The sequence below is a fragment of the Filicampus tigris genome, chromosome 3 (assembly GCF_054856515.1).
Source record: "Filicampus tigris isolate MCC_2025a chromosome 3, RoL_Ftig_1.0, whole genome shotgun sequence".
In the NCBI taxonomy this organism is placed as follows: domain Eukaryota; kingdom Metazoa; phylum Chordata; class Actinopteri; order Syngnathiformes; family Syngnathidae; genus Filicampus; species Filicampus tigris.
The window spans coordinates 6,650,564-6,675,907 of NC_141219.1; the positions used below are offsets into that span (position 1 = coordinate 6,650,564).

Genomic DNA, 25,344 nt, shown 5'->3' on the forward strand with positions numbered 1-25,344 from the left:
ACTTGTATGTTTTCATTTCTATTTTTTAAAAATCTGTGACCGACGAAATCTTTTGAGTGTTGTTATTGGAACCTTATCGCCCTCTACGGGCAAAGATAATCAATGGCTAGGCAAGCGGTTGCTAGGCAAAATCAAGCGCACCTCCGATTGGACGGAGAGGAATAGGTCAGCCAATCGGAGGGGCGGATGAAGCGAGGTGCCGTATGGCGGAGAAGCGTCTAGATACGAGGAAGCCACAAGTAGCAGCCTGAAAGATTAGCATTTGTACATTAAAAACGAATAGTTGCATTAAGTTAACATTGAAGTGATAACCATAGACACGTTACATTTGTCCTCCAGACACCACAGCGTTGAGATATATCAGAAGAACTTAGTAGAGACGCATCGCCCGCCATGTTGAAGCTGAACCTCTGGAGGGAGAAAAACAAACAATTCGTGAGTGTTAATCCACTAATGTTGTTTTTGTATACTTTAATATTGACATGTTTGCCTATCTCGTGTTTGAGAGGGGACCGAGTAAACGGAGGGCTCGAGTAAACGGAGAGCTCGCGCAAACGAAAAACAACGTAAACAGTAGTAACAGAGTAACGTTAGGAGTTGGGTTTTTATCGGGGCAGGATGTGGCAAGAAAGGGTGGAATAGCAGAGGACATGATGGTACAAACGGCACAGGGCACGAGAGGACATGACAAAAGTGTTATTTATCTAACAGACTGACTTGAACACAGTACAAGAAACAACTCCACCAGACCATTTTGTGTCGTCACCTCCCTTCGGCTTATATGCTTTCTGTGTGTTATTGTGTGTGATCTCCCGCATGTATGTGCGTGTATGTAGAAACACATAGCACATGGTTTGGTGCCCGCCGCCTCCATCGCCCCCAAGGCTGCTGTGCCTCGTACCCCACCCCCGCGCAGCCCTGCCCCCTCACCCGAAAGACCCAGGTACCCCTAGTCGCCTCTCCTCGTCTTCCTCAACTTCCTCAACTTCCTCTCATTGTTTCTCATCAGTCTGCTCTTCCCTCCATCCTATTGTACAGTACTTTACCGGCATTGGATACAATGACGTCAGTGCAAACGCCTGATGTGATGTAGTTTACATGTCAGGGCGGGGAAGTGAGTGTTGGGTGTTAAACGCCCTGTCTCAGTAATTTCTTCTTTTTTGGAATATGAATTGCCTTCTTATCCTTTCTTAAATTTCATTTTATTATATGTTGCAGAAATTGTCCGTCAGTCTTTTTTTCCCCAGAAAAGTCTGTCACTTTCCTTCTTAACCTTCTTTGGAAATGTTTTACATTTTATTTATTTTTTTAATATGCAGATGTTTCATATTGTGTGTCAATTAGCTTGTTTTTGTTTGTCCGCAGATCGGCCTTAGCGGCTGCCATTTTGTCTTCTTCGCTGACCGGACAGACGTGGGTGCTCCCGCCAGCCCGTGCCCGCTCTCTCTCTGAGAGCGACCAATCCGAGTCCTTGCTTTCCGAGCGCAACATCAGCACTGCGCTCTACACGCGGTGACACACACGCTCCATTCATAACTATTTATGCCAGTAAGAGCCGTTATAATGCTTTTTCCCACTCTAACTTGCACTGTCCGTCCTCCTCAGTGATCGATGGTCACAAGGCTTTGTCGCTCGTCCGCCTCTGTCCTCCCCTGACCATTCCAAAGAGGAACAGCAACAGGCGGGTGAGGTGGAGGAGGAAGAGGAAGATGAAGGGGGAGGCGTGGAGGAGGAGGAGGAACATGTCTACCATAGTCTGGACAGACAGAAGAAGTCTTCAGACATGGAAGCAGCAGTCTACGCTTTGCCGTTAAAGCACTTGGTGAAGATCAATACAATTGATAAGTCTATTTACAGAATGTGCATTGAATCCTACTCTGTATTAAATTTGTAACAAAGAAGCAATAGCTCAGGAACAAGTTGGACGGACTCACTAAGGAAATGATGCCAAACACAATACAAAAAAACAGTGCTACCAGAATATAAATAAAATACACACAAACAAAAAAAATGCTGCTTTCTGGTGCTGCATTGAGTGCCCTCACCACACTGCCTGTGAGTCTTGAACCTTGAACCTCAAGATGCATGCTGGCCACTGGGACTCCAAATGGATCCAGTACAAGAGTTGTATCAAAAGAAACAGTTTCAATTAGAAGTACTTGGAGTTAATATTATTATAACAAAATATTTCTCCTTGTCTCGCAGACAAGTTCGCCTCAGTCAAGCCCGATGTCCAGCAGGGAATCTTCTCCAGGTAGTAGTCACCTGTCACACAAGATCTCCTGTTAGTTGCTTGCCATTCATGATGCACCCTGAGGGAAGCATGCAAACTCACAACCATTGCAGAAAACAATGCAATGTTCCTATCTGAAGTCATGTCAAAACCTTTATTAACGATACCGTTCGGGAAAAGATAACAACAGTAAAACTTAGCTTCTACCCTTAGTCGGTGTCATCATCACTATATTGTCTTGAGCAGCCAGGAAAGAATTTCCCTTTCCTACATTCCAATTCTTCCTTCTGTGGGAAAAAAAAAAGCCAAAGAATCGTTAAAATTCCTGGTACTCACTTTCAGAGCGCACCATGCGTCAGTTAAAGCGTTTATTAAAGGAAGAACTTTAGTTGTACTATTATGAGTTAAAAGTATATTATTATATACAAGAAAAAGCAAGGACGTGCATGCCAAGATGATGAAGGGATGAATTGAAGGGGATCGTCACATCCACTACGTTACCATGCGAATACTGTACAGCATGCCCTCAAGAGATCAGTCTGGGAAGTTCTTTGATCTCCCAACTCGCCGATTTTGGTCATTTTATTTCATTTTGAAAGTATTAATAGACTGATTTTTGACAGAATTGCTGAGGGAAAACATCGTGCTTCCTCAAGCCAGCGGCAGCAAGAAAATGAAGAAGAAAAAAGACTCCACAAAGTATAAGGAAGACATGCCATGTAAGCATCCACAACCTCAAGTTTGTTCTTCCTCTCATATCCCGAAGCATTTCATGTCATCTATTTCCTGCGCAGCCACCAGCCATTCCAAAGAGCCAAAAGCACGGAGTCAGCCATTTCGTGAGGCCAGCGTCCTGACTGAGGATGGGGAAGCAGTGAAGGCCTTGAAGGAGAAGAACGCCATGCTGGAGGACAAGCTGCGACACCTGGAACAGGAAGTCGGTCGCGGGGGAGCCCAGCCAATCAGGATCTCGCCTACAGGTACATGTTTCTTTCAGCCGAAAATTGCTCCCTTGTCCAAAAAGATGATCAACCATGATAGTAAAACATAAAAAAAAAAAATGTGTGACGGAAGTCACAAAATGGCCGCCCCGCTAGATTTTCCTACTTAACTCATATTCCATGAACGCAATATTAATCAGAATGCCTCGTTTCAACTAGTGGTCTGTGTAGAATATATTCTCGAAAAAAAATATGCTTGAATTGACGTCCCCTTCCAAGATTTACAATATCAGACAAAAACCTCCAATCATGGTAACTCGATTACTTTTGCATCAACACACCGATAATGGTTAAACAAAATTGAAGCGAGGTGGACGAGGTTAATACTATAAAATGTTTTTTTCTTTTCTTTTTTTTAGGCTCGCAGGCAGAGCTGCTGGACGCAAGGCAACAGGCGCAGGAGCTAGTGGACGAAAACGACGCTCTCAAACGCAGCGTCCATCGTCTCAGTGTGGAGCTGAGCGCCTACCAGACCAAATACAGGCCGCTCAACAAGCACGAGGTACAAACAATAACATGCATACTTGGCTGACAGCCACATAAATCATCCATCAGTAAGTTTTTTTATGCTTCCTGTCCCCGTTCGGGTCTTGGGTGAGCTTACTTTGCGGGGTACAACCTGGATAGATTACAAGCCATGCTGGCATGAGTACGTATGAACAATTCATTTGATTATCAATTCTGGTGATACCCCTAAAACGCCTCTAGGTGTCAGTATTGCTCTGCAGGGGTGCCATCTGTAATCTAGATGTGAGTTGACTTGATTTTTAGTTTCGCACGACAGCAGATAATTTAAGGTTACCTGGCAGCTGTAATGTTGCAAATCTGGCAACTAGCGTTTCTCACCAATCGCACGCTATTTTTCTCAGGGGAGCGTGGTTGCTAGTTAAGGAAAAACTATACTAAACATGACAGTTTTTAGGGAAAATGACGTTTGCTCGGGGTGAATTAATTCTGTAAAGCATTACACATTGTGTCACCACAGACAGTTGTACTTCACCTCCAGCGAATAGCAACAGAGAGAAAGAATTGACAAGACACATATGAAGGATGAAAAAATACAGAAAAATATCTAACATAGGACTCACTAAAGACAAATAATTGCACATTATAGAACACCTGAGAAAGGGAAACTCTGGTATTTCCACCTTGAAAATGGTGAAAGGCATTGTGGGAGTATTCAAATTATTATTTGAAAATTACTATTTTCAGGTAAAAACAAAAATGTTAAGTAGAGATAGACCGATGTTTTTTTCACGGCTGATACCAATACCGTTATTATAGTAGTCATGGAGAAGGATAACCGATATTTGGAGCCGATATTCATTTTCAGTAAAAAGGCAAATATTGGCGTCACAATCTAAAAAAAGTAAAATTAAAACACTTAACTTTGTTGAAATGTCTTTTGAACAATTGTTCAGATTTGCATAATGTTTTTTTAAAATTATTATTATTGTAAATGTTTGCCAATATACTTCTTTGTTGTAAAATTCAAACAAAAAGGGACCTCCAAGTGTCATCTGCATGTCTTCAAAATTTAAATGAAAACTTAAACAATAGCTCCCTATACTTTTCTACAGTAAATAAAGTCCTTCAAAAATTCGAAATGACAGAAATGTTCAAATTTCACTTATGTTAAAAGTGCACACTTTTAAAGTTAACTGAAAATGTAAATAAATAGTTCCTTGAAGTTAACACAGTTTTAAATTGATTTATTATCGGCCAAAACATTTTTAAAAACGGCAGATGCCGATATTCATCAAAACACTGAATATCGGAGCCGATAATCGGCCCGTCTGATAATCGGTCCATCCCTTGCACGCTCGGTGTTGTCTACAGGGATTCTGTAGCGCCAATGACACTACATAACAAAAAAGAAATTGATTGCAGCTCAGTATGCATTGAAGCTTTAAGGAGAAAGTCACACCAGATTGCGTGTATTAACTCATGTTTGATTTTCCCAATTCACACATTCAACATTTCTTCCATTTCAATTAATTCTGCATTATTTCAGCTCAGCGTCAGGTTTTCAGCATTCTCACGCAATCTCGACAGAAATTGCAATCTCTTAACTGTGTTGTTGTGATTTGTGTTGCAGAGCTCCAGATTAAGCAGCCTCCCAAAGACGGGTTCTCCTCCTCCGTGGCTGGTGAGTAACAGATGAAAACTGCCTGAAGTAAGCTCAGTACAATACCTTGTGGTAATTGGTGCATCTAAATCAGGAGATTTATCTTCATAGTCATGTTGATGGCTCACAGGCTCTCTCTATTGTTGCCAGGGCGACATCGTCAGCTGTTAAAGATAGCAATGGACCATCAGTTGTGCTGTCATCATAGAATGGTCGACAATGACTAGGCCTTTTCCAGAATGGCTGGTAGATGGCTTGAAAGTCAAAACAATTACAATTTAAGGGGACAAATTGCATTTTAAGATTTTTTTATATGAAGAAAAAAAACATCAACAGATTTTATTCAAAGAGTAAAATATGAATTATTTGATATATATTTCTATTCAATGTCAAACTTCAACAACTTTGTGATATTTCATTTCAATTTTTTTTTTAAGCGTTGTACTCTTTTAAAATATTATACTGTGCGAATTAAAATTTTTGGTGTGAATGTGAGTGCGAATGCTTATTTGTCTTTATGTGCCCTGCAATTGGCTGGCAACCAGTCCAGTGTATAACCTGTTAACATTGCTCCTCTTTTCCTTGGTTGATGTAGGTGGACATGAAGTATTTGTCTCCTCTGATGTTGGCCTACGAAGACACGTTGAATGACAAAGACGCTCTCCTGCGGACTGCTGAGGCAAGACGCATGTGAACATAACGGTTAAACCAATCGGTTTTATCACGGATGACAACAGATTGTGATTGATTCACGCAGGAGGAGGTGAAGAAGCTTCGGGTGCACGTGGAGGAGGTGGTGAAAGAAAATGAGATGTTTCACCGTCAAATGGCCAAGAAGACTGCCGGCCTCAGTCAGGAGGAATGGTAAATACAAGACACAACCTCATGCATTGCATTTTCCCATGATGGTGTTGCTTTATAACAGATTTCGACCAGCGATGGGCAACTGGCGACCACACTCTGAGTGGCCTCTTGATCAAATCAAGAGGAAGTCAACCCAAACCTATTTTTTTCAAGAATATGTTCTATGCAGGCCCACTAGTTGAAACAAGGCAATATGATTAATATAAAATATGAGTTAAAGGGGAAGTCATCGCAAACATTTTTTTCAAGAATATGTTCTATGGAAGCCCACTAGTTGAAATAAGACATTCTGATAAATATTGCGTTGGTGGAATAAGAGTTAATCCACCTGTTTTTAGCCATCCCTGGGGTTGGCCATTTTGCCACCTGAGCCCCGAGGGTCTGTGAGGTCATTTTCAGTCGACAGAAGTGACAAAATGGCCGCCCCCTGAGATGGCTAAAAAGGGGTGGATTTTGCTTCTTAACTCATATTCCACAAACGCAATATTAATCAACTAGTGGGCCAGCTGGGAACATATTGTTGAAAAAAATAGGTTTGGGTTTCCCGATTGTCACTTGTGTCGACTGAAAATGACATCACACACGCTCAGGGCTCAGATAATGACCAGTCGCGGCTCACCTGTTTTCTGAAGCTGAGCTATGATTGGTCGTTATCTGAGGGTGTGTGATGTCATTTTCAGTCGACACGAGTGACAAAATGGCCCCAGAGATGGTTCAAACGGGTGGTTTTTCGTTGCTTAACTCATATTACACAAACACAATATGAATCCGCATGCTGGTGTTTCAACTAGTGGTCCTGCATAGAACATATTTCTAAAAAATATATATGTTTGGGTTGACTTCCGCTTTAAAGAGGAGGGAAGATGCGGAAAGATGAGATAGCATGTGAAGGGTTGAAAGCGAGAGATTATGAGTACTATATTATACATTTTATAAAAAAAACATTACAGATATAATATGAGAATACAATTTTAAATGGTGAGTAGAAAAAGAGAATGTTTTAAAGGATGACATGTAGATGATGAGAATTTGAAAAGGAAGTGTGTGTGTTTGTGTGTGTGTGTGTGTGTGTGTGTGCGTGCGTGCGCAGCCATCAAGTACAGCAGCAGGCCATGCTGGTGCTGCAGGAGAATCAGCTGCTGATTGAGCAGCTGGAGGCTCTGAATGCCAAGAACGAGACCGAGCACAGCAAGCGCCTCTCTGAAGGTCTACGGTGTCTATGATCAGCCATCCATCTATCCTTTCATCAATGAATATCCCCATTCCTTCCCTGCGCAGTGTCCCGAACGTCCAAGCAGCTGATCCTGCTCGAGGCAGAAAACCAACGTTTGCAGGAGGAAGTGGACGAGAGTAGGAGAGAGGCGCGCCAAAGCGAAAGGGAGGCGGCCACTTTGAGGACCCGCCTCCAGGACGCCGTCACCTGGGAGGAGCACTGCAGCATCGCCGGGAAGCTCAGATGGTACAGCGTTGCGTTACCTCCGCAAGGGCGGGTCATGATGTCATCCCCGTAATCGTCATACAGCGTATCCAGAAAGGAATCGCAACACTTCACTTCTTCCACTTTTTTTTTTTTTTTGGGAGCCTTATTCCAAAATTGAATAAATTCATTTTTCACTCTAAATTCAACCCACAGCATTGTGTAATGACAAGAGTAAAAAGAAACTTTTACTTATTTTTTATTTTTACGCAGTGTTCACCTCAGGTGAATCCTGTTTTCCTACATCTTAATTGGAGTCAACCTGTGTTAAATTCAGTTGATTGGACATGATTTGGAAAGGCAGATCTGTCTATATAAGGTCCCATAGTTGACAGTGACTGTCAGAACACAAACCGAGCATGAAGTAAATGGTATTGAATGTCGGCCTCCAAGACAAGATCGTGGACGGGTACAAAAAAATATTCTGCTGCTTTAAAGTGAGCATTTTCCAGATGCCCTAAATGTAATGTTAGATGAGTGTATCGACATTGCATTGATCCAAATGAATTTGTCGTACTAACTGATAGTATTTACTTGGAAGTCACTGATAGTGTAGTGGTACACGCGCCCGAGTTGTGTTCGGCCAGCGTGGGATCGATTCCCTCTCAGTGATGGTGTCTGTGTGTGTGCCCGGCTAAAAGGGTTAAAATGCTTTGCCAGATCGATGATGCGAATCGAGCGTGCACTCGATTCGCTGTGGCGACCCCTGAGGGGAAAAGCCGAAATGATAACAACAACAACTGATAGTATTTACTTAATTGTATTGCTTTAACAGCGTATTGGCGGTGGGCTGCTTTCCCATGCGGCACTAAGTTCCATTTTCTGTTTTTTTTTTTTTGTATCACATTTTTCAGGCAGCTAGAGCAGGAGCAGAGCAGGAACAGAAGTGAGGTGGACGAGGCGCATGTCCTCCGCCATCAAAATCAAAGTCTGCGAGCGGACAAAGCCGAACTGATGGCGGCTGTGGAGAGGGCGCAAGCGGAGCTGGAGAGCAGCAGACAAGTCAACAGGTCAGCTCAAGTTATTATTTTTAGCAGGATATCCATCCAGCTAGCCACCATGCGGCCGTCTTTCCATGCGTTCATCTAGCCACCATCCGTCCATGATACATCATCCACTGATTTTGCTTTCTCCTCATAATTACTCATTCCTTTGCACTCCCACCAATTGCAGGAGGACGGAGAGGCGCCTGAGTGCACTGAAGCAGCAGAAGGACGAGTACGTGCTGAAGGAGGGAAAGACGCGCACTTACCTGGAAGCCGTTGTTTCCGTGGCAGATCGCATCTCGCAGGAGCGTGACCAACTTGTACGCATGGTACGAGATGACGACGCAGAACACGTGTGATGCACATAGTAGTGATGCAGTCGATCGGTGGAGCCGAAAACCGATAGAAAAGAACGCGCTGGTAAAAAAAAAAGAAAAAAAAAAGAAAACACACCAAATGGTTGATGAGCTAGCAATGTCCACCATCCAAAAAAGGACGGCCTAGTGCCTTGTCTCGGTCTGGTACCTTGCATGTTATGCTAGGGGACTACATGTTAGCATAACTCACTTTCAAGTTAGATTTGAAGGTTTTATGGTCCCACACTGGCAACTATCCAAAGAAAAACATTTGAACCGTCGTGTCGCCTGACATTACGCAAGACCTAAACATATCATGCAGGAGCTAAGTTCACAGCTTATTTCATATAATGCTTTTAGGTTTTGAAGAAAAAATAGAAGTGTCATCATTGGTTATCTTAAGTTATACTGGACAGGTTTGTTTTACAGTTTAACATTTACAGCAAGTGGCTTATTTTAGACCATTTCCATTTCATGACAGTTAAATATTAATCTACTTTTAGGGGATATTGTGCAATTTTTTTGCAGTTTACGGTGTCTTAACTCATTGACAAATTTACTTGTCTTTTCACAGTCCAGCTATTCAATCCCAGGAACTTATTTCTACTTTTTTTTTCAAATTTTTTCAAATGTTAGGATAAAAGAGGGTCTGAAAATGTCTGGCAGTGAATGAGTTAATAAAAACTGTCATTCTTCAGTCAAAGAAAAGTTATAATTGCACACTCAACATCTACTTTTCACACGCTGCTCATAATCACGCGATGTCCCACGCAAAGGTAATGTATGGCTAACGTTATCATATTGAGTCAGGGGGGCGGGGCTAGGCCATTACAACAAAGCAAGTGCTACTCTTTTATAGCCCCTGTAACGACTTATTTTCAGAAAAGCAACTGGTAAGGACTCACACATTATCGCCACTTATCAGAAGCTAACAGTGCTCAAAAGAAAGACAAAGATGAGGCTAAAACTATTGCTAACTATGCTAATCTTTGCTAACACTGCAGCTCTGCTTATGTTCTTCTTTATCTTCTCCTTTCCTAGCTGCCAAGTCATGGTTGCAGAAACTCAGCGTGGGAGCGGGATTATGTATTTTTCCAAATTCTCTGTTTTTCAAAAATGAATTTGCAAAAAAAAAAAAAAAGTATTGCGTCATATTTTCACTCTTGTTATGTTATGTGTAGAATTTTGCGTGGAAAAAAATGACTGAAAATCGAAATGAAGAGCACTGAATACTTTCTTTTACAGGACTGAGCACAAAGAATGTTTGGAAACATGTGGCCACGGTGGATAGAAGCAGTGTAGCCTCAGAATTGGGACAAAGGTAGCATCAGTCAGCAGCCGAGGTACCTTGGAGAATACATGCAGGTAGACGTACCAAGTTCAAACGTGGCAACTCTCAGGATTTTATGACAGCAGCTGTGTGGAGGTTGAGTTCATGTATCGCACACATCCACAAGAATGAGTCTCATTCATCTCGAAGATTCTGCGTCGGCCGGACAATGACCGAGCCCACCGTTGCACACTCTTGGCGTGATTGCTTGGGTTTTCAAGTACACTCCAACAGCGCGTTTATATAGCTAAGCAGCTTGGAGGCGAGATGAGAGACCTGCTTGAATGCCCCGAGACAATTGACTACTGGCCCAGGCCTCAAATGTTAATTTCTAGGAATTATTATACCAGAGAAAGGTGGCAAAGCCCCGTAAACGTGTCGATGAACAACATACATTCCCCCCCCCAAAAGTATTGGAACGGTGACGATCATTACTTTTACTTTTGCTGTCGACGCCACGTCCCACCTTTTTAAAAAACGTTTCGTCGTCCGTCCGTCCTTCCGTCCACAAAATGCGAACGGACTGTTACGTCCCTGGGACGGAATGCCCAGCTCTGATATTTAGGCCTCAAAAGATGAATGAAGATTTCAACTTTTTATTTCCATGTAGTTACATCTGCCTTAGAAGCCATTTTTTATGTGAGCAAAAGGTAAATGGCAGGTTTGTTGTGTTGTCCAGGCTAGTGCTGTGACAAATTGTGCCAAGGTTTCAGGGCGTACAGTATGTTGAGAAATCCAGGAAGTATTTTATGAAGCGTGTATGGAAGCCTAGCTTAACCAATTTAGAAAATACGAAAGCCCACTGTGAACAATTATTTTGTGCTGTGGAGTGGGTTGGTCTTATTCACCATACCTCACTTCTTGGACCACAATTACGGATTCATGAGGTCGGCGGAACTTGCTTTTGATCACACGCATTAACGAGTTGAATAACATTTATGATTTTCAGCCCGCGCCCCAAGCAGAGTCACTATCACCAGGATAATAGGTCAGGATCAGCTTTCAGACACATCCGATCATTGGGCCTTTGCTGATTTGAGCTGATCAAAATTTGCCCAAGTGTACCCAGCTTAAACAGATTTTTAAAATGTCCATGCAGACTTGTAAACTACAGCTCATATTCAAATGTTGGTGTCGAGTCCAAATGTTTTCAGTCGACAATAACAACGAAGGCATAGGACGCACATTGCTGCGCATACCATCGTCACCCTGTCTTTGTGACAACTGCCTTGCTGTAGAACACGGGGGGACCGTAGTGTGTGCACGGTCACGACACTTTGAAATGTCAACACATTCAGACTTTTAAAAAGCGACAGCCCGTCATGTGTAGAAGGTCAGCCTGACACACGCCAGCCCAGATGGAGCATAATAGGAGCCAATTTGTGCGTGTGCTGGTGCTAAGAGTTTGTTGTTGCTTGTTATCTGAGTTGTGCACACAGACGGCTTTGGGCTATTAGAGGCATAATTCTCGCTACATATGTCAGGTATCTTCAAGGTGCAAGTAGACCGCTTTAGTTTTACTGACATTTACTATACAAAGGTTTACATTCGATTTTTTTTTCAGAGGGGTTATAGGCCATGCCAAGCACAAAAGCGAATAGCAAATATTTGCTAAATTATGGATGCGCCCCCTAAAAATGTTTGGAATTACCTAAACAATTGATTTGAGATACAAGCGCCTTGATTTATGTGGGTTTTTTTTTTCTCGATATATTTGAATTTGAACCATCACTTAGCTGATTTTTTTTTTTTTTTCATCTTCAATTCACATTGGTTTCCTAGGAGTGGAAGGACAATGACACATATATTGTAAATGACTCATAACTTAGGACTTTACAGAAAAATTGCAAAAATATTTGAACGGGGCATAAATAGGTGCAATCTTCAGCAAGTCGTTATTAGTTAGGTTCCACAGAAAATATCGCAAGTAGGTGAGTTCACGAATGGTGATTCTAGACTCGGCAGGCTCTCACTATCTCCTTCAAGTGTTGCTCAACTCTTGCCTTCCTGTCACCGCTCCTCTTCCTCCTCAGGCCTCCATACTCCAGCAGGAAAAACAGGGATTCAGCAATAGCATCCTGAGCGGCACCGTCCGATTCGGGAAGCTGCAGGAGCGCGTCAAGGTGAGTTGCTCTATAGATGGGGTGCTATGCACAATAGCCCGCAATTTAAGATCATTTCATTAGCAGGAAACCTTTAATATTTAGTGCATTTACTCGTTTTTTTTTCCCGCTCCAAAACTGCACATTTTTCATATTCGTTTATCTCATTAAATAATTTGTTAGTTGATTAATTAAGTAAATAATAAAATAAAAGATAGTTTTATATTTATAATTATGTATGATTAAAAACATAGAATAATGAGTCAATCAAATAATTTGACATGTATAATTTATTTCTTTATTTTTATTAAATAATTTGATATATTTTTGATATTTAAAAAAAATATTTTATTCATATCATTAAGTAACTGTTTGGTTGACTTGAATGGAAATAAACAGTTTGCCATACACTTTAAAAAATGTATCGTACTTGAATAATTAATTCAAGTGAAATTCATTAGAATTATCATTACAAAATGTTAGTTATTATTTTAATATAATTCACAATTTTACATACACATTTTAACTTTTTTTTTTTTAACCGCATCTTTTATGACCTGGCCCATATTGCGTTAATTTTATAAAATGTTGCCCGTGAGCACCAAAATTTGCCCATCCAGGCTCCATTCGCACCTCCACAAACAATAAAAGTAAAATAGTATCTTCGTATTGATTGGTGCTCTTCACAGCCCCCGTCTTCTCTTGTCAGTCACCACACGATTGATGAACATTAGCCGTCACCAAACAGCCATCTCTCTTGACAGGGTTCATTACGCCTCCGAGGTCCTCGATGACTGTGCGGAGGCCAGACGAGCGCAATCAGCGCAGTGAAAGGAAACATGAGTTGTTTGTTATACAGGCTACTGACTCCAATTAAGGATCATTAGCATCCGCTTGCCAGTCATTACCGCGCTCGCACACCACGACTTTGCAATGAGGACCGCAATTTAGTTTGCGTTCATCGCTCAATAAGCGTTACTTACATGATGCCTATCTGCGCATTCAACAATTGAACTTGAGAGCAGATTAGTGGAATATGTGGTTTTGGAAGACTCAAATGGGTTGGAAAGCAAGGCAATCAAGGCAGCCTCGCAAGACTTTTTCAAGAAAGGCTAAGTGCCACTTAGTCACACTGACGTCATTATCGCCGGAGCCGAGACACTGATCAGTGTCTTATTAGTCAAATGGACAAAATGTGCACTTGCAAGGCGGCTGCAGAGTCAGGCGTTTGCTGTCAAAATGGTGAAACCTTTGCCAAACAACTCAACTTTTACCTTGATACAATCTTGTATGTATGAAGTGATTCATTTGTCTGTTCAGCAGCTCTTCACGACGAGTTACTTAAGGCTCACCACAGAGCCTACAGAGTGATAGCTTGGCCACAGCCGGCTGGGTCTCGCCTTGCACCCAGAAATGTAATTTGGTGTAAAACTTTTTTGCTTTTTTGATTGTCCGTTCCCTCTCTGACATTGAAACCTCGTTCACCTGCGATTTTAATTTTGAATCTTCAAAAATTTGAAATTTTTGTTGTCTGTTTATTAGTTAGTTAGTTAGTCAGCTAGTTGGTTGGAAAGTTGGTCTATTAGTTTTTGGGGTTGTTCACTTGGTTGGTTGGTTAGTGTGTTACTCAGTTAGTTTGTCTCTGAGTTTACTTTAATGGTTAGACAGCTAATTTACTGGTCAAGTTGTATGTAAGGCGGTTTGTTGGTTGCTTACTTACGTATTTGGTTGGCTGTGTAGTCAGATGGATTAATTGTTAGTTGCTAGTTCAGCAGTTGGTTGTTCACTTGGTCAGTAGCCGGTTGATTGTTTACTTATTCGGTTAGTTAGCTGGATTGTTTGTTAGTTATTTATTAAGTGACTTTAGTCAGTCATAGGTCAGTTAGTTTTTTAATTGGTCGGTTTGTTGGTTGGTTGGTTAGTTGTTTACTGGGTTGATCAGTTGGTTAGCTAGTTGTTTGGTTATTAACTTGGTTGGTTAGACTGTCAGTTGATTAGTCAGTTGTTAGTCTTTGACTTTAGTAGTTGGTTGGTCAGTTGGCTGTTTACTTGGACGCTCACTTGGTTAGTTAGTTGTTTATTAAGTTACTGAGATAGCTGGAATGTTTGTTAGTTGGTTAGTTTGTCTGGGAGTTTAGTTGTTCATTCATGGTTAAGTTCTCCGTGGTTGGTCAGTTACTCAGGAAGTTGGTTGTTGAGTTTCTTGCTGATTTGTCAGTTAATTGGTTCTTTTTTAACAATACATTTATATCAATCGAAGGTATGTTTTGACACCTGTTTATAAATGTTTTCATGCTCCAAAATACACTTGACAAAACGACAAAGAGCCACAATGTTGCAGTATGAAGTAATGATTCATAGACGTGTATAAAATAAAAAATCCCAATTTATTTCGCCACCAAGCTGCAGGTTCACAGAAATACAATTACATCAAATGAGTTAATAAAAAAAACACCTACACGACTGAATTTTACTTAAGAATTACACAGGAGGGCTTTACCACCACAGTGATTTCCTAAAAAAAAAAAAAAGCAGCATCTTAATAGGAAATGTCACAACCATTCAGTAAATCGCATTCATCAGGTCATCCACACAGTTCCAGAAACGAATGTACGTTTTCGTTGTATATGCTTGAACGCTTGTGCGGAAATACACATGGATTCGATTCAGATCGACCTCTTAGACCTGCCTCTAAATGCTACGGGCTGATCGACGGTATGCATGTCTCCGTCCATATTGCCGCCGCCGGTTTTGATTGGCTGGCGTTCATCCCCTTGAGGAGCAGTCGCACATGCCCTGGCACAAGCACTGGCAGAAGCCGTAGACCAGACACACCGTCAGACTGGACGGCACCAAACTGACGCACACGATGCCAAGAGTCACCCTCTGGATGACCAACAAGTAAATCCCAAGAGGCAATGAACCAAAGTACAAGAAGCCTAGCAGCCACACCAGGATGCGTGGCACGTGATTACAAAACTTGGTCAGGGAGTCGTGGTCCGCCTGCCCGTTGGAACCCGCCGACAGCGATTCCACGTTGCGCTCCAAGTCGGAGCTGCCGTCGTGACTCGGGAAGCGCTGCGGCTCCCTCTGCACGTCCATGATGGTGATAAAGAGGCAGTTGGATGAGTCGCCCGACGGGCCGGAGGAGAAGAAACTCTTTGGGGAGAGGACCACCTCCTGGTTGCGGTCCAAGCTCCAGGACTTGTTGTGGAGCCTTAGGCGGGACATGATATTGGCGTCGTCGGGCAGGGCCGATACGTCGTACTCGCCGATCTGGGTTTGGTGGCGACAAAACGGGCAGCAAATGCAGGCTGCGCCGTCGGCAACGTAGAGGATCTTGACCAGGCAGCGGGCGCACACCCGATGGAGGCAGTCCAGGAGTTTAGGTTGGCGGTTGTGCGCATTGTAGCGCTGGTAGCAGATTTTACATTCTAATTCCTCGGATGAAGGCCGCTCCTTTTCCTCCAACTCAGCCTGAGGGCAACTCATCTTGCAGTCGCGCTCTGAAGCAGACAGACTGAGGATCAATGATAACAATTTATGGAGGGTTAGGGTCAGAGTTATGGGTCAAGTGTGAGGGCTCAATTAGTAGGTGATGTTAGGGTTGTGGTTATGATTAAAGTTATGGATAAGGAATGGGGTTATTGCGCCATGGACCAGACGAAATATTTGGACGGACTGGCATGGAAACAAATGTAAACATAAAAAAAAAAAGGGTTCTGGTTCCAGTTTGCGGTTACGGTTATGGTTAGTTAGCATTAGGGGGCCTAACTGAACACCAAGCATGAGTCCTTTTGTCTTTCAAAAACTTCCATTTTGAGACACATTGTCAAATGTTTGTTTTTATATCCTTTTCACAAAATGTCCATAGTTTTGGTCTGGAATAGGACTTGTGTTTATGGGTCCCTAGTACATTTAAAAGCTTCCATTTTCCTTTCCCCAAGCCAATTACGCAAAGGGGAAGTCAACCCAAACATATTTCTTACAATAATATGTTCTATGCAAGCCTACTAGTTGAAACTAGTTTGTGGAGTCATACAATGCAATAGAATTTTACAAACGCAATATTAATCAGAATGCCGTGATTCAACTAGTGGTTCCTTCTGGGAACACATTCTTGAAAAAAATATCTTTGGATTGACTTTCTCTTTGAAGCGTGCAATGTCTCCCTCGTAAAAGCCATCAAGTCACTTCATCACTCAAGTAGAATTGTTGGACACTTTGGCATTCATTACCTTTGTTATTGACCAAAGAAGCTCTGAAAGAACCAGAACCATCCCAAGACATAATCTCTAAGTCCCCTTTTCTTCCGTCATCCAATGTGCACTTCAGACCTCGCGTGCTTCACCTACCAGCCAAGACCACAATTATCATTGTAACCTACATCGATCCAAGCAAACTTGACTTGACCCGTAATGGGTTCCCCAGCACCGTCTCGTCTCCAAGGGATCGATAGTCACGTCTTATTGTAGACACTTGCATGATTCTGCTCATATGACTGTCATTTGTAGTGCTTCTGAAAGCCATTACCATGGACTGGAAGAGTCACCATGGAAGACAATGAAAAGAGCACTTAGCGAGTAACCACAGCGTAGGCCATTAAATACTGAAAGAAATTTTGGCGTCCTGGCTATTGCGTACTTGTGCGCCATTATGGACCAAGGTTACTATAGTTAACGACAACTGAGGAAATAACTGAAACTGTGCAAAATTGAAAAAAAAATAAAAAATAAATAAATAAATAAAATCAAAATGAATAGTATTTTCAAAACTGATGAAAACTAACTAATACTAGTGAAATCTGTCAATGAATTTAATACATGAGCCTTTGGGTTTGATTCTAAATATGTTTATTTCAAGCCATAAATTCACTCTAGAAGTTGGCAACTTATCCAATAAGGGATGGAAAGTGAGACCATCGTACACTGAAAAAAGTTTGTGTTGAATTTACTCCATTTTTTTTTTGTCAAGTGGTTGCACAAAATATAGTCATCTGGATCCTAATACCTTTTTAAAGTAGAGTTTACATTTACTTGAAAAATCTGGATCCAGATGATTTTATTTTGTGCCTGACGAAATAAAATGGAGTGAATTCAGCACGTCATTTTTTTCAGTGTAGCTTTATTTAAGACGCTAGAGTTCTGTTTCATCTAACTTTAAAAGCAGCACAATGAACTGCACTTGTTACACTTGAAAGTCTGTGGACTATTATACAGTGCCGATATTTGATTTGTGGATGGTTGTTTTCAATACAATAACTTTTAGTGTTTTCTACACAATACTTTCTGTGAAGTTTTTCTAATCTTGCACACAAGCAGTACACAAAATAAAAAGAATAATATTAAAACTCATAAAAAGTCAACTAAAGCAAAAACTAGAACTAACAAATTTGCTCTGAGAACTAATTAAAAGTGACTACATTCAAACAAAAAACTCAAAACGAAATAAAAGCTAACTATAATGAAAATTCCCAAACGATTTTAACCCTGCTATGGAGCTGGATTCGCTGTTGATGGAATGGAGTTGTTGTGGCAGGATGTTGATCCAGATATTTTCCAGTTGTACAAAAGGCCACTAGGGGTTAATTAGCCGAAGAGCAGTTAGACGGTGTTACCAAAAAGAAGCTGGAGTGTGTTTGCTGCAGTCTGTAGCGCCTTATAAAGCAAGCTGTATACAGGTAATAATCTGCGAGTGGCCTTGAGAAGCTGGAAAAGACGTTTACGCAGTAAAACCTGTTAATCGTGGGGGCTTGGTCCCGAGCACTGCTGCAAATTCCAAAAAATAAAAAGTTATTGATGCCCCCACTAAGGATGTTTATAATTGCTTATTTATTTGTACAAACTGTCATCATACAACATTAATTTTAAAAATACATGACTTTCACATAGTTTGATGCCTACAAAATGCACCTAACGTGCGTGTGTACATGCACACCAGTAATAACTCGGGCTTAATTTAGCCCCTCCTCGAACCGTCCTTGAATTGTTACGCACCCCACATATCGAAAAGCGTATTGGATCGTCTTTTGTGTAGAGCTGCACACCCCTAATTTTCTCAGTTGAAAAATATCACTGTCATATTTCATTGACACCGACTATTTGACACGTTCCTATTATCCAGGGCTTTGGTGCTGTCTTGTGGCATCTTAGAGCATTATAAAAAGAACACAAAAATACCAATGGGTTACTTTTTCAGAAAGTAGCTAAGGACTAGTTTCACAGCAAAAAAACACGAATAGGTGAATTTGTGAATAGCTAATCGTGTATCAATCCTTCATTGTCTCTGACATTTTCAATCAGAATTTAGATTTTATTTTATTCTGCCAGTCTCTGGCCTCGAACTGGAGGGCAAGAAAATATCATCGCCTCAGCTGATTCCTTGCTGCACTCTCGATCAGAATTTTAGGCCATGCTCGGAAAACGATTAGTGCGTGATTGTTTACCCCGAGTAAAACTGCTTCTTTCTGCCTTCGTCTGAAATGGTGACCACCGTTGTTTACCAAGTGTGCATTGAACTGGGATCGGTTTTTGGGTCATATTGCAGTCCCAGGAGGGTCCTTGTAGCCCCAACAGCCTCCAAAACCAAACAATAGGATTCCATCCTCTTTTTTTTTTTTTTTTTTTTTTGGACACTTATTCCAAAAAAAAAAAAACGGATTGTTGAAGACCGTGTAAAGTGAATTCAGGGGGGCTCAAATATATAGGGATGTGTAGGTGACTGCTAGAATTAATTGATTTGTGTTTGATTGATAAGAGTTGAAAGATGAGCAGACACGCCCACAGTATCTCCATTTTCACAATGATAACTCATTTTATATAATTGTCTTTTTGTTTTTATTCATTGCTGTTAACAACACTATGGCTTATCAAATTAATTACATTGACATTTCTATTCTCACTTCAAAAGGACTTTAAGTACAGGTCAGGAGTTTATTTGCTATTAGAGGAGTGGAGCTGTGCAAATGGTGGATACAGTGGACACATCTCCAAACACAAATACAGTGGTGCTTTGAGATATGAGTGACTCGACTGACGAGTATTTCCAAATAAACGCCATGACTTGGATGATTTAATTAGTTATTTATTTTGCTTTGACATGGAAGCACCAACTTTAAAAATGAGCTTTGTAGGGTGGCACTGAGCTCTATTCAACTTACTTCAAAATAAGCAGCAGTTTGGCAAATATTGAGCAACTCATTAAAAAAAAGGCTTCAGGCTGTTTGATGCCACTCCCAATTGAGGTTTACTCTTGCTTTAAACTTAGGCCTTGTCTACACGTAACTGGGCTTTTTTTTAAAGAACCGAATATTTCTCCCCCACTCCATGTTGGAATACACATCCTCGTTTGTTGAAAACGCAGCTACACTACACTGCAAAAGTGCGTTTTCAATCGCACGCCAAGCCTCTAGGCGGCAGTAGTTAGCCAAATACTGTCCATTCAGAAGGAAATTCGGTCCTTTGACGTCACTTCTACGAAACCGAAAACACGGCGCCAGGCTCGTTCGTGAGGACCGACAAGAGGCCAGAACTGATTTTAAACCTTTCAACGAGAAGCAGTAGTTGGTTGCGGACAAATATGCAAAAAGCGCCTGGAGAATGGCGATAACCAACGCAGCTCCGCGGGCATCCATGTTGACTCTCTTGACAACACAAGTCGGGCAAGTGACGTCATAGTATTTTTGTCGCCTAGTGACGGCGTAAATCTCCGGGTCTAACCGTCCACAGCCAAACGCGGGTCCGGAGATATCCGCAAATCTCCACTGTGGCCAGAGTTTTATGTTGTCAATGCAAAAAAACCTCGGGTACATGTAGACAAGGCCTTAAAAAAAGAGAATTACACTTTGTGTATTTAAAAAAAACACATTGCTTTGCCTTAGAAAAGTACGCTTAGTAATGCTAGCAAACAATACAAACTGTCATGGACATGAAAGTTGGGTTTTTAGAAGCAAACGGATATTTGAACTCAAAAGGTGGAGCAACACATTTCGGCAGATAAATATAACAATAATCACAGACATATATTCTTTATCCTCGATGTAAAACAACTAATATTCCAGGATTTTACTGAGTGACTTAAAGTCGTAGTAGTAGTAATTGTAGAAGTATATTCTTCATTTGTGTCTGCATGACTGTACATCAGGGGTGGGCAATTAATTTTGCAAAGGGGCCACATGAGAAACTGGAGCACTTGTCAAGGGCCAAGTCAACATCGCAACCTCAGCTTTCTTCTTCATTATTTTTAATGTATTACGAAAAAACATACTGTCTTGCTGCAATTAATTGCTGCGTGTGTATACATGGTATGTATTGTTATAATTAGGAAATACAATTTTTAAACAAAATTATAAGCGTTGATGTAAGGTTATTTTTTTGCACCAACTGCCTACTCATTGTTCCTCTTCAGGGCTGCTAACTATATAGATAAGTGTGAAGTATAACATTATTGACTGTAATGTATAGTCATACTTGGTGACTTATAATACACACAATGCGAATAGTATATGAAATAGTAGATTTGCATACAGGATTACCAGGCCACATCTTCTTAGCCCTCTTCCTTCCACCATGCCGGAAATATGGATATTGTTACCATTAGTTACCACTTTTGTAATTTTTGCGTGTCTCTTTTTTGGAAAAATAGTTGCTAGAGGGGTTTGAAAAGTTGATAAATATAGCGAAAACGTTGCTAAGTTGGCAACATTGCAGACGCAAGTTGTGTCTCGTCCTCAGGAGTTTGCTTGTAATATGTCCACACGTGTGCACATTAAATTAAAGTACACATTTTCAAAATACAAGCACTGCATATTTTAAATTTTGCTTCATTTTTTTTTTAAATGACCGGGGCCGGTCAGAGACTCTGGGCAGGCCAAATGTGTCCCCCCAGCCGTAGTTTGCTGAGATCTGCTGTACATTGTTATACAGCCCCCAGTGGCCAAGACGGGCACACCACCAGAAGGAGCAGCACAATTAATTGTATTGCAGCATTAAATTGTTATGTGCAAACTGTTTAGTTCTTTGCATTCTATTTTATTATGTTATTAATCTGTTTTATAAAGTACAATATTATAGAGTGCTATTTCTCCTTGTACAAACAATTTTAAACACAATTTTTGGTGGTTTTTATGGAGGGGCAGGAAAGGCATCTCCATTCCTTTCAACGGGGAAAAATTTGTGATTGAGTTACGAGCGTGGTCATGGAACTACTATTTCAAGGCATTGACTAATAGGTAGCTAAGAAAATATTGACTTTCTTACTAAGTTTCACACTTTACTTGTGTTTTTTTTTGATACACAGACTGAAAAGTCAATTTTCCCTACTATGTCCCCTTCACTGTAAATACTGCGTGTTTTAAGTGATTCATATTAACAGACTAATTCAGATTCTGGTTGCCCAGAATACAAACAATCCACATCTCCAGTGACTTAACGTCATTCAGCAGAGTGAGAGCAAAGAAACTCATCTTTATGAGCTGTCATCCTGAGGGGAAAAAGAAACAACACATAATTGACATTTTCTCCACTTTCACAGCCGGCAATTATCTTTTTGTCTGGTGGAAAGCTGGCCTAAACAACAGGAGTCGATAAGCCCAGCTGTGAAATGCACGACTAGCCGGCCATTTTGTTTTAAATGTGTCTTTATTTTTCCCAGAGGTTATACCAGAACAAACTCCTCCCGGAGAATTTGCCACCCAATTGTAATCAAGTATACCTGACAGTGATGCTAAATTGCAAAGTTGTGACTCTTCATCACTTTTGGGGGTGTGGGCGGGGCCTGGTGGCAAAGTTGAGATAACATGAACAACCTATGAGATTCCATGCAGCACAGTGGAGTGAGTGGTTAGCACGTCTGCCTCACAGTTCTGAAGTTCAGGGTTTAAATTTTGACTGTCCTCCGTGCTTGCATGGGTTTTCTCTTCCTTCCACAATTCAAAAACATACATGTTGGGTACATCGACAAAGAAGTGTTTGTGTTTAAAGATTTATTGGAGCATATATATTTTTTTCAACTCATTTTAATCTAATCATTACTACATTTTAATTTTCCTATATTCAAGCACAATTTCAACCGTGCATAATGTTAATGTTTCAACTGTGCATAAATGTTGCAACAGCTTACAATAATAATTACAGGCATATTTTAGGAATAAAACCTCTGCCTTTATAATACCAAAGTATTACTTTGGTATTATAAAGGCAATATTTTAGTATAAGACAGGGCTTTGGCCTGAGCACAAAAGAAGCGCTTAGGTGAGTTTTTCAATAAATAACAGCATAGGTTGCCCAAAAAAATCGGTACCAAACAGCGAATATGCTAAGTCAGCTGAAATAGGCTCCAGCTCACCGTTCACTCTACCGGGATGAGGGCAAGTTTTCTAGAAAATGGACGGATGGATGCGATTCCAATCGGATGCTTGTTCCCTAATTACAGCTTTAACAAACACAATACAAAATGTCAAACGTCACGTTCAAAATAATCACTCCTTAAAAGCATCTTCATCGTGATGTCAACTTGCTTGAAGCAGTTGGGCAGCATAACCTGTTTGAGTGTGATTGTGTGTGCTGCACATCTGTTGCTACAGTACGTCTACACATCACACCACAACACTCACCTCGCTTCGGCGCTGTTGCTGCTACGTCGTTCTCCTCCATGTGCATCCAACTCCCTCATGGCAAATCCCCTCTCTCTCTCTTGTCCCTCTCCCGTCGTCTCGCTCTCTGTCTCAGGTGTACCGCAGGCTGGCGTCCAGCCGACTGGCGGCGCTGGAGGAGGCGGCGGAGGGCAAGGCGGCCTCTCACCGCCGAGAGATGGTCCACCTGCAGAGGCTGCTGGGAGAGAGGCAGCGGGCGGAGGAGAGGCTGCTGCAGTCCAAACGGTGGGAGGAGGAGGAGGAGGAGGAAGAAAGGCAACAAATGAGGAGAGGGAGGAGCGATTGATGCAGTGGAGAAAAGAGGAGATGGTTGCTGAGGGAGGAGGACGCAGGAGAGGGAGGCGGAGAGAGCGCGGGAGAGGGTGATGCACTTGACTGTGTTAGATGGGAGAAAGGAGGAGCGGGAGGAGGAGAGATGCAGAAAGGGAGGGAGGAGAAAAGGGGAAAAGAGGAGATGAGGGCGGGAAAGAAGAGCAGAGGGGCGAGAGGGAGGAGGAGATGGAAAAAAAAATGATCATACAATATTTCAGAGGGAAATTGAAAATATGACCAAAGAAGTCTTTTTTCATAAATTATCATAAAATTGAATTTAAAAAGAAAATAACGTTGAGTGAGATGAGGTGGAGGTGGAGGGAGGGAAAAGAGGTAGAGAGATGAATGCAGTGGATCTTGTTGGAGGGGAGAAAGCAGAGGGAAGGGGTGAGGAGGAGAAAAAGAGGAAAAGGGAGACATGGGTAAAAGGATGAATGGAAGAAGGAGAAAAGAGGAGCTGAGGAAGAAGAAAGGGAGGAGGAGAAATAGAAGATGGAGAGAGGAGCTCAAGGAAGGGAAGGAGAAACTGCTACAGTTATGAAGAAAGGGGGAGCGGAAAGAGAAAAAGTGAGAAGAGCAAAGACATGAAAAGGGGAGAGTGATAAATGTACGGTACTTTACAAAACGTCATATAAGAAAAATGTCATATTTTACTTGGGATAACAATGAATAAACTATCTTTTAGAAAAAAAACATGCACGCATGAGTAAAGGCGTGGTATTTTTCATTTAAAAAAAAAACATGACAAACGGAATTTTTCAATAAGAAATCGCAAAACTGAGTAAAAATGTGTCATTGTTTAAAACAAAAAAAACAAAACAAAAACAATAGCACACGTTGTAGACATGAGCTGCATGTAATGTCGTCACTTTTTCTTGTTCAGGGAGGTGGAGGAGGAGCTGGAGGTGGTGTGGCAGGCGGCAACCAGGGAGAACCAGCAAATCAAGAAGATGCTCTGGCAAACCGGGCCCACCGGCGACGTCCTCCAGCAGACCTTTGCTGACGCCGTCACCCCTGAGCTTCCGCCGAGCTTCCACAAAGCTCAAGATTCCCATGGGAAGACAAGACTAGACCTGGAGTTCTACAGCTAGCAGAGCCATCACGCAGGCATCGTTTCTATTTTTTTTATACATGATAACTGAAACATTCTGTGGGAACTCTTCACTTGGTGCATTTAGCTTTAATGCTCAAAATAGTAGTAACCACAGCTGGGAATACCGCCAATGTGAGGCACCAGTCTGCCTAAACGGCAATGACGGACACCCCATTTGTAGGCAATAAACGATAGACGGGAAACTTAAATTTTTTTTTTTTAAAAATAGCATAGGCGGAACTACATTTTTTGTCCAAGTTGGTAGTCGGAAACGCTAACGGAAGTCTGTTTAAAATGATAGTCGGGTCGGCCTATCGGCAATTACTATTTGGTGTGGCCGGACAAAATGGCGGATAAACGAACGGCAGAAGGGTACCCTGGCTGTAAGCAGACGGCGATAAACGGACCGTGAATTTTTAGTAAAATGCCCAGCTCTGGTAGCAACTACCAGAAGACTGCATATTCTCTGTTGAACTATTTAATAGATGCCAGGTCATCCAGACACGGCCATGGAGCCGTTTTCTGCACAATGCGGAAGAATTTCTCAGCAAATATTAAGAAGGAAAAATTGATTTTTTTTTTCAAGGATAAAATCATCAAATTGAGTAAAAATGTGTGATTTTAGTGGAAAGGTAGTAATATGAAGGAAAAAGTATTTTTAAGGATAAGATCATACAACTATTAGTTAAACAATGGCCAGGTTGTCATTTTGAATCAAAAATGGTTCTCAGCTGACCTACCAGGTTAAATAAAGGACACACTTATATATATATATATATATATATATATATATATATATATATATATATAT

The 25,344-nt window shown here is 41.4% G+C and overlaps 2 protein-coding genes across 5 annotated transcripts; one reads left to right on the forward strand and one right to left on the reverse strand.

Moving 5' to 3' along the window:
- Window positions 1-188: 188 nt before the first annotated feature.
- Window positions 189-25,332, forward strand: cep89 (centrosomal protein 89). Of its 3 annotated transcripts, none has more exons than XM_086026230.1 (18): window positions 189-435; window positions 837-943; window positions 1,366-1,512; window positions 1,606-1,822; window positions 2,206-2,257; window positions 2,857-2,952; window positions 3,028-3,213; window positions 3,594-3,736; window positions 5,333-5,383; window positions 5,958-6,041; window positions 6,120-6,226; window positions 7,317-7,432; window positions 7,505-7,685; window positions 8,558-8,713; window positions 8,877-9,018; window positions 12,409-12,498; window positions 23,205-23,353; window positions 24,324-25,332. In XM_086026230.1, exons 1-18 carry the CDS (start codon window positions 394-396, stop codon window positions 24,529-24,531), a joined length of 2,274 nt encoding a protein of 757 aa, XP_085882356.1. In that variant the 5' UTR covers window positions 189-393; the 3' UTR covers window positions 24,532-25,332. The 3 variants fall into 3 exon arrangements, 2 of the variants coding, with proteins under 2 accessions (XP_085882356.1, XP_085882358.1); XM_086026232.1 differs by having other exon boundaries at window positions 2,206-2,254; XR_015086241.1 differs by lacking the exons at window positions 23,205-23,353; window positions 24,324-25,332 and adding an exon at window positions 10,291-10,410 and having other exon boundaries at window positions 12,409-12,435.
- On the reverse strand, window positions 14,852-23,498 carry LOC147149696 (E3 ubiquitin-protein ligase RNF182). 2 transcript variants are annotated; one of them, XM_086026234.1, is made up of 2 exons: window positions 23,090-23,498; window positions 14,852-15,983 (listed from the first exon to the last, which is right to left on the reverse strand). In XM_086026234.1, exons 1-2 carry the CDS (start codon window positions 23,133-23,135, stop codon window positions 15,244-15,246), a joined length of 786 nt encoding a protein of 261 aa, XP_085882360.1. In that variant the 5' UTR covers window positions 23,136-23,498; the 3' UTR covers window positions 14,852-15,243. The 2 variants fall into 2 exon arrangements, with proteins under 2 accessions (XP_085882360.1, XP_085882359.1); XM_086026233.1 differs by having other exon boundaries at window positions 14,852-15,997.
- Window positions 25,333-25,344: the final 12 nt, after the last annotated feature.

Excerpts from the sequence above, each read along its gene's own strand:
- cep89 (XM_086026230.1), top strand. The coding sequence starts at position 394 with ATGTTGAAGCTGAACCTCTGGAGGGAGAAAAACAAACAATTC. Across the intron at positions 1,823-2,205 it reads CTTTGCCGTTAAAGCACTTG|ACAAGTTCGCCTCAGTCAAG; the intron begins GTGAAGATCAAT and ends CTTGTCTCGCAG. Across the intron at positions 2,258-2,856 it reads CAGGGAATCTTCTCCAGGTA|AATTGCTGAGGGAAAACATC; the intron begins GTAGTCACCTGT and ends GATTTTTGACAG.
- LOC147149696 (XM_086026233.1), bottom strand. The coding sequence starts at position 23,148 with ATGAGGGAGTTGGATGCACATGGAGGAGAACGACGTAGCAGCAACAGC. Across the intron at positions 15,998-23,089 it reads AGCAACAGCGCCGAAGCGAG|TCTGTCTGCTTCAGAGCGCG; the intron begins GTGAGTGTTGTG and ends ATTGATCCTCAG.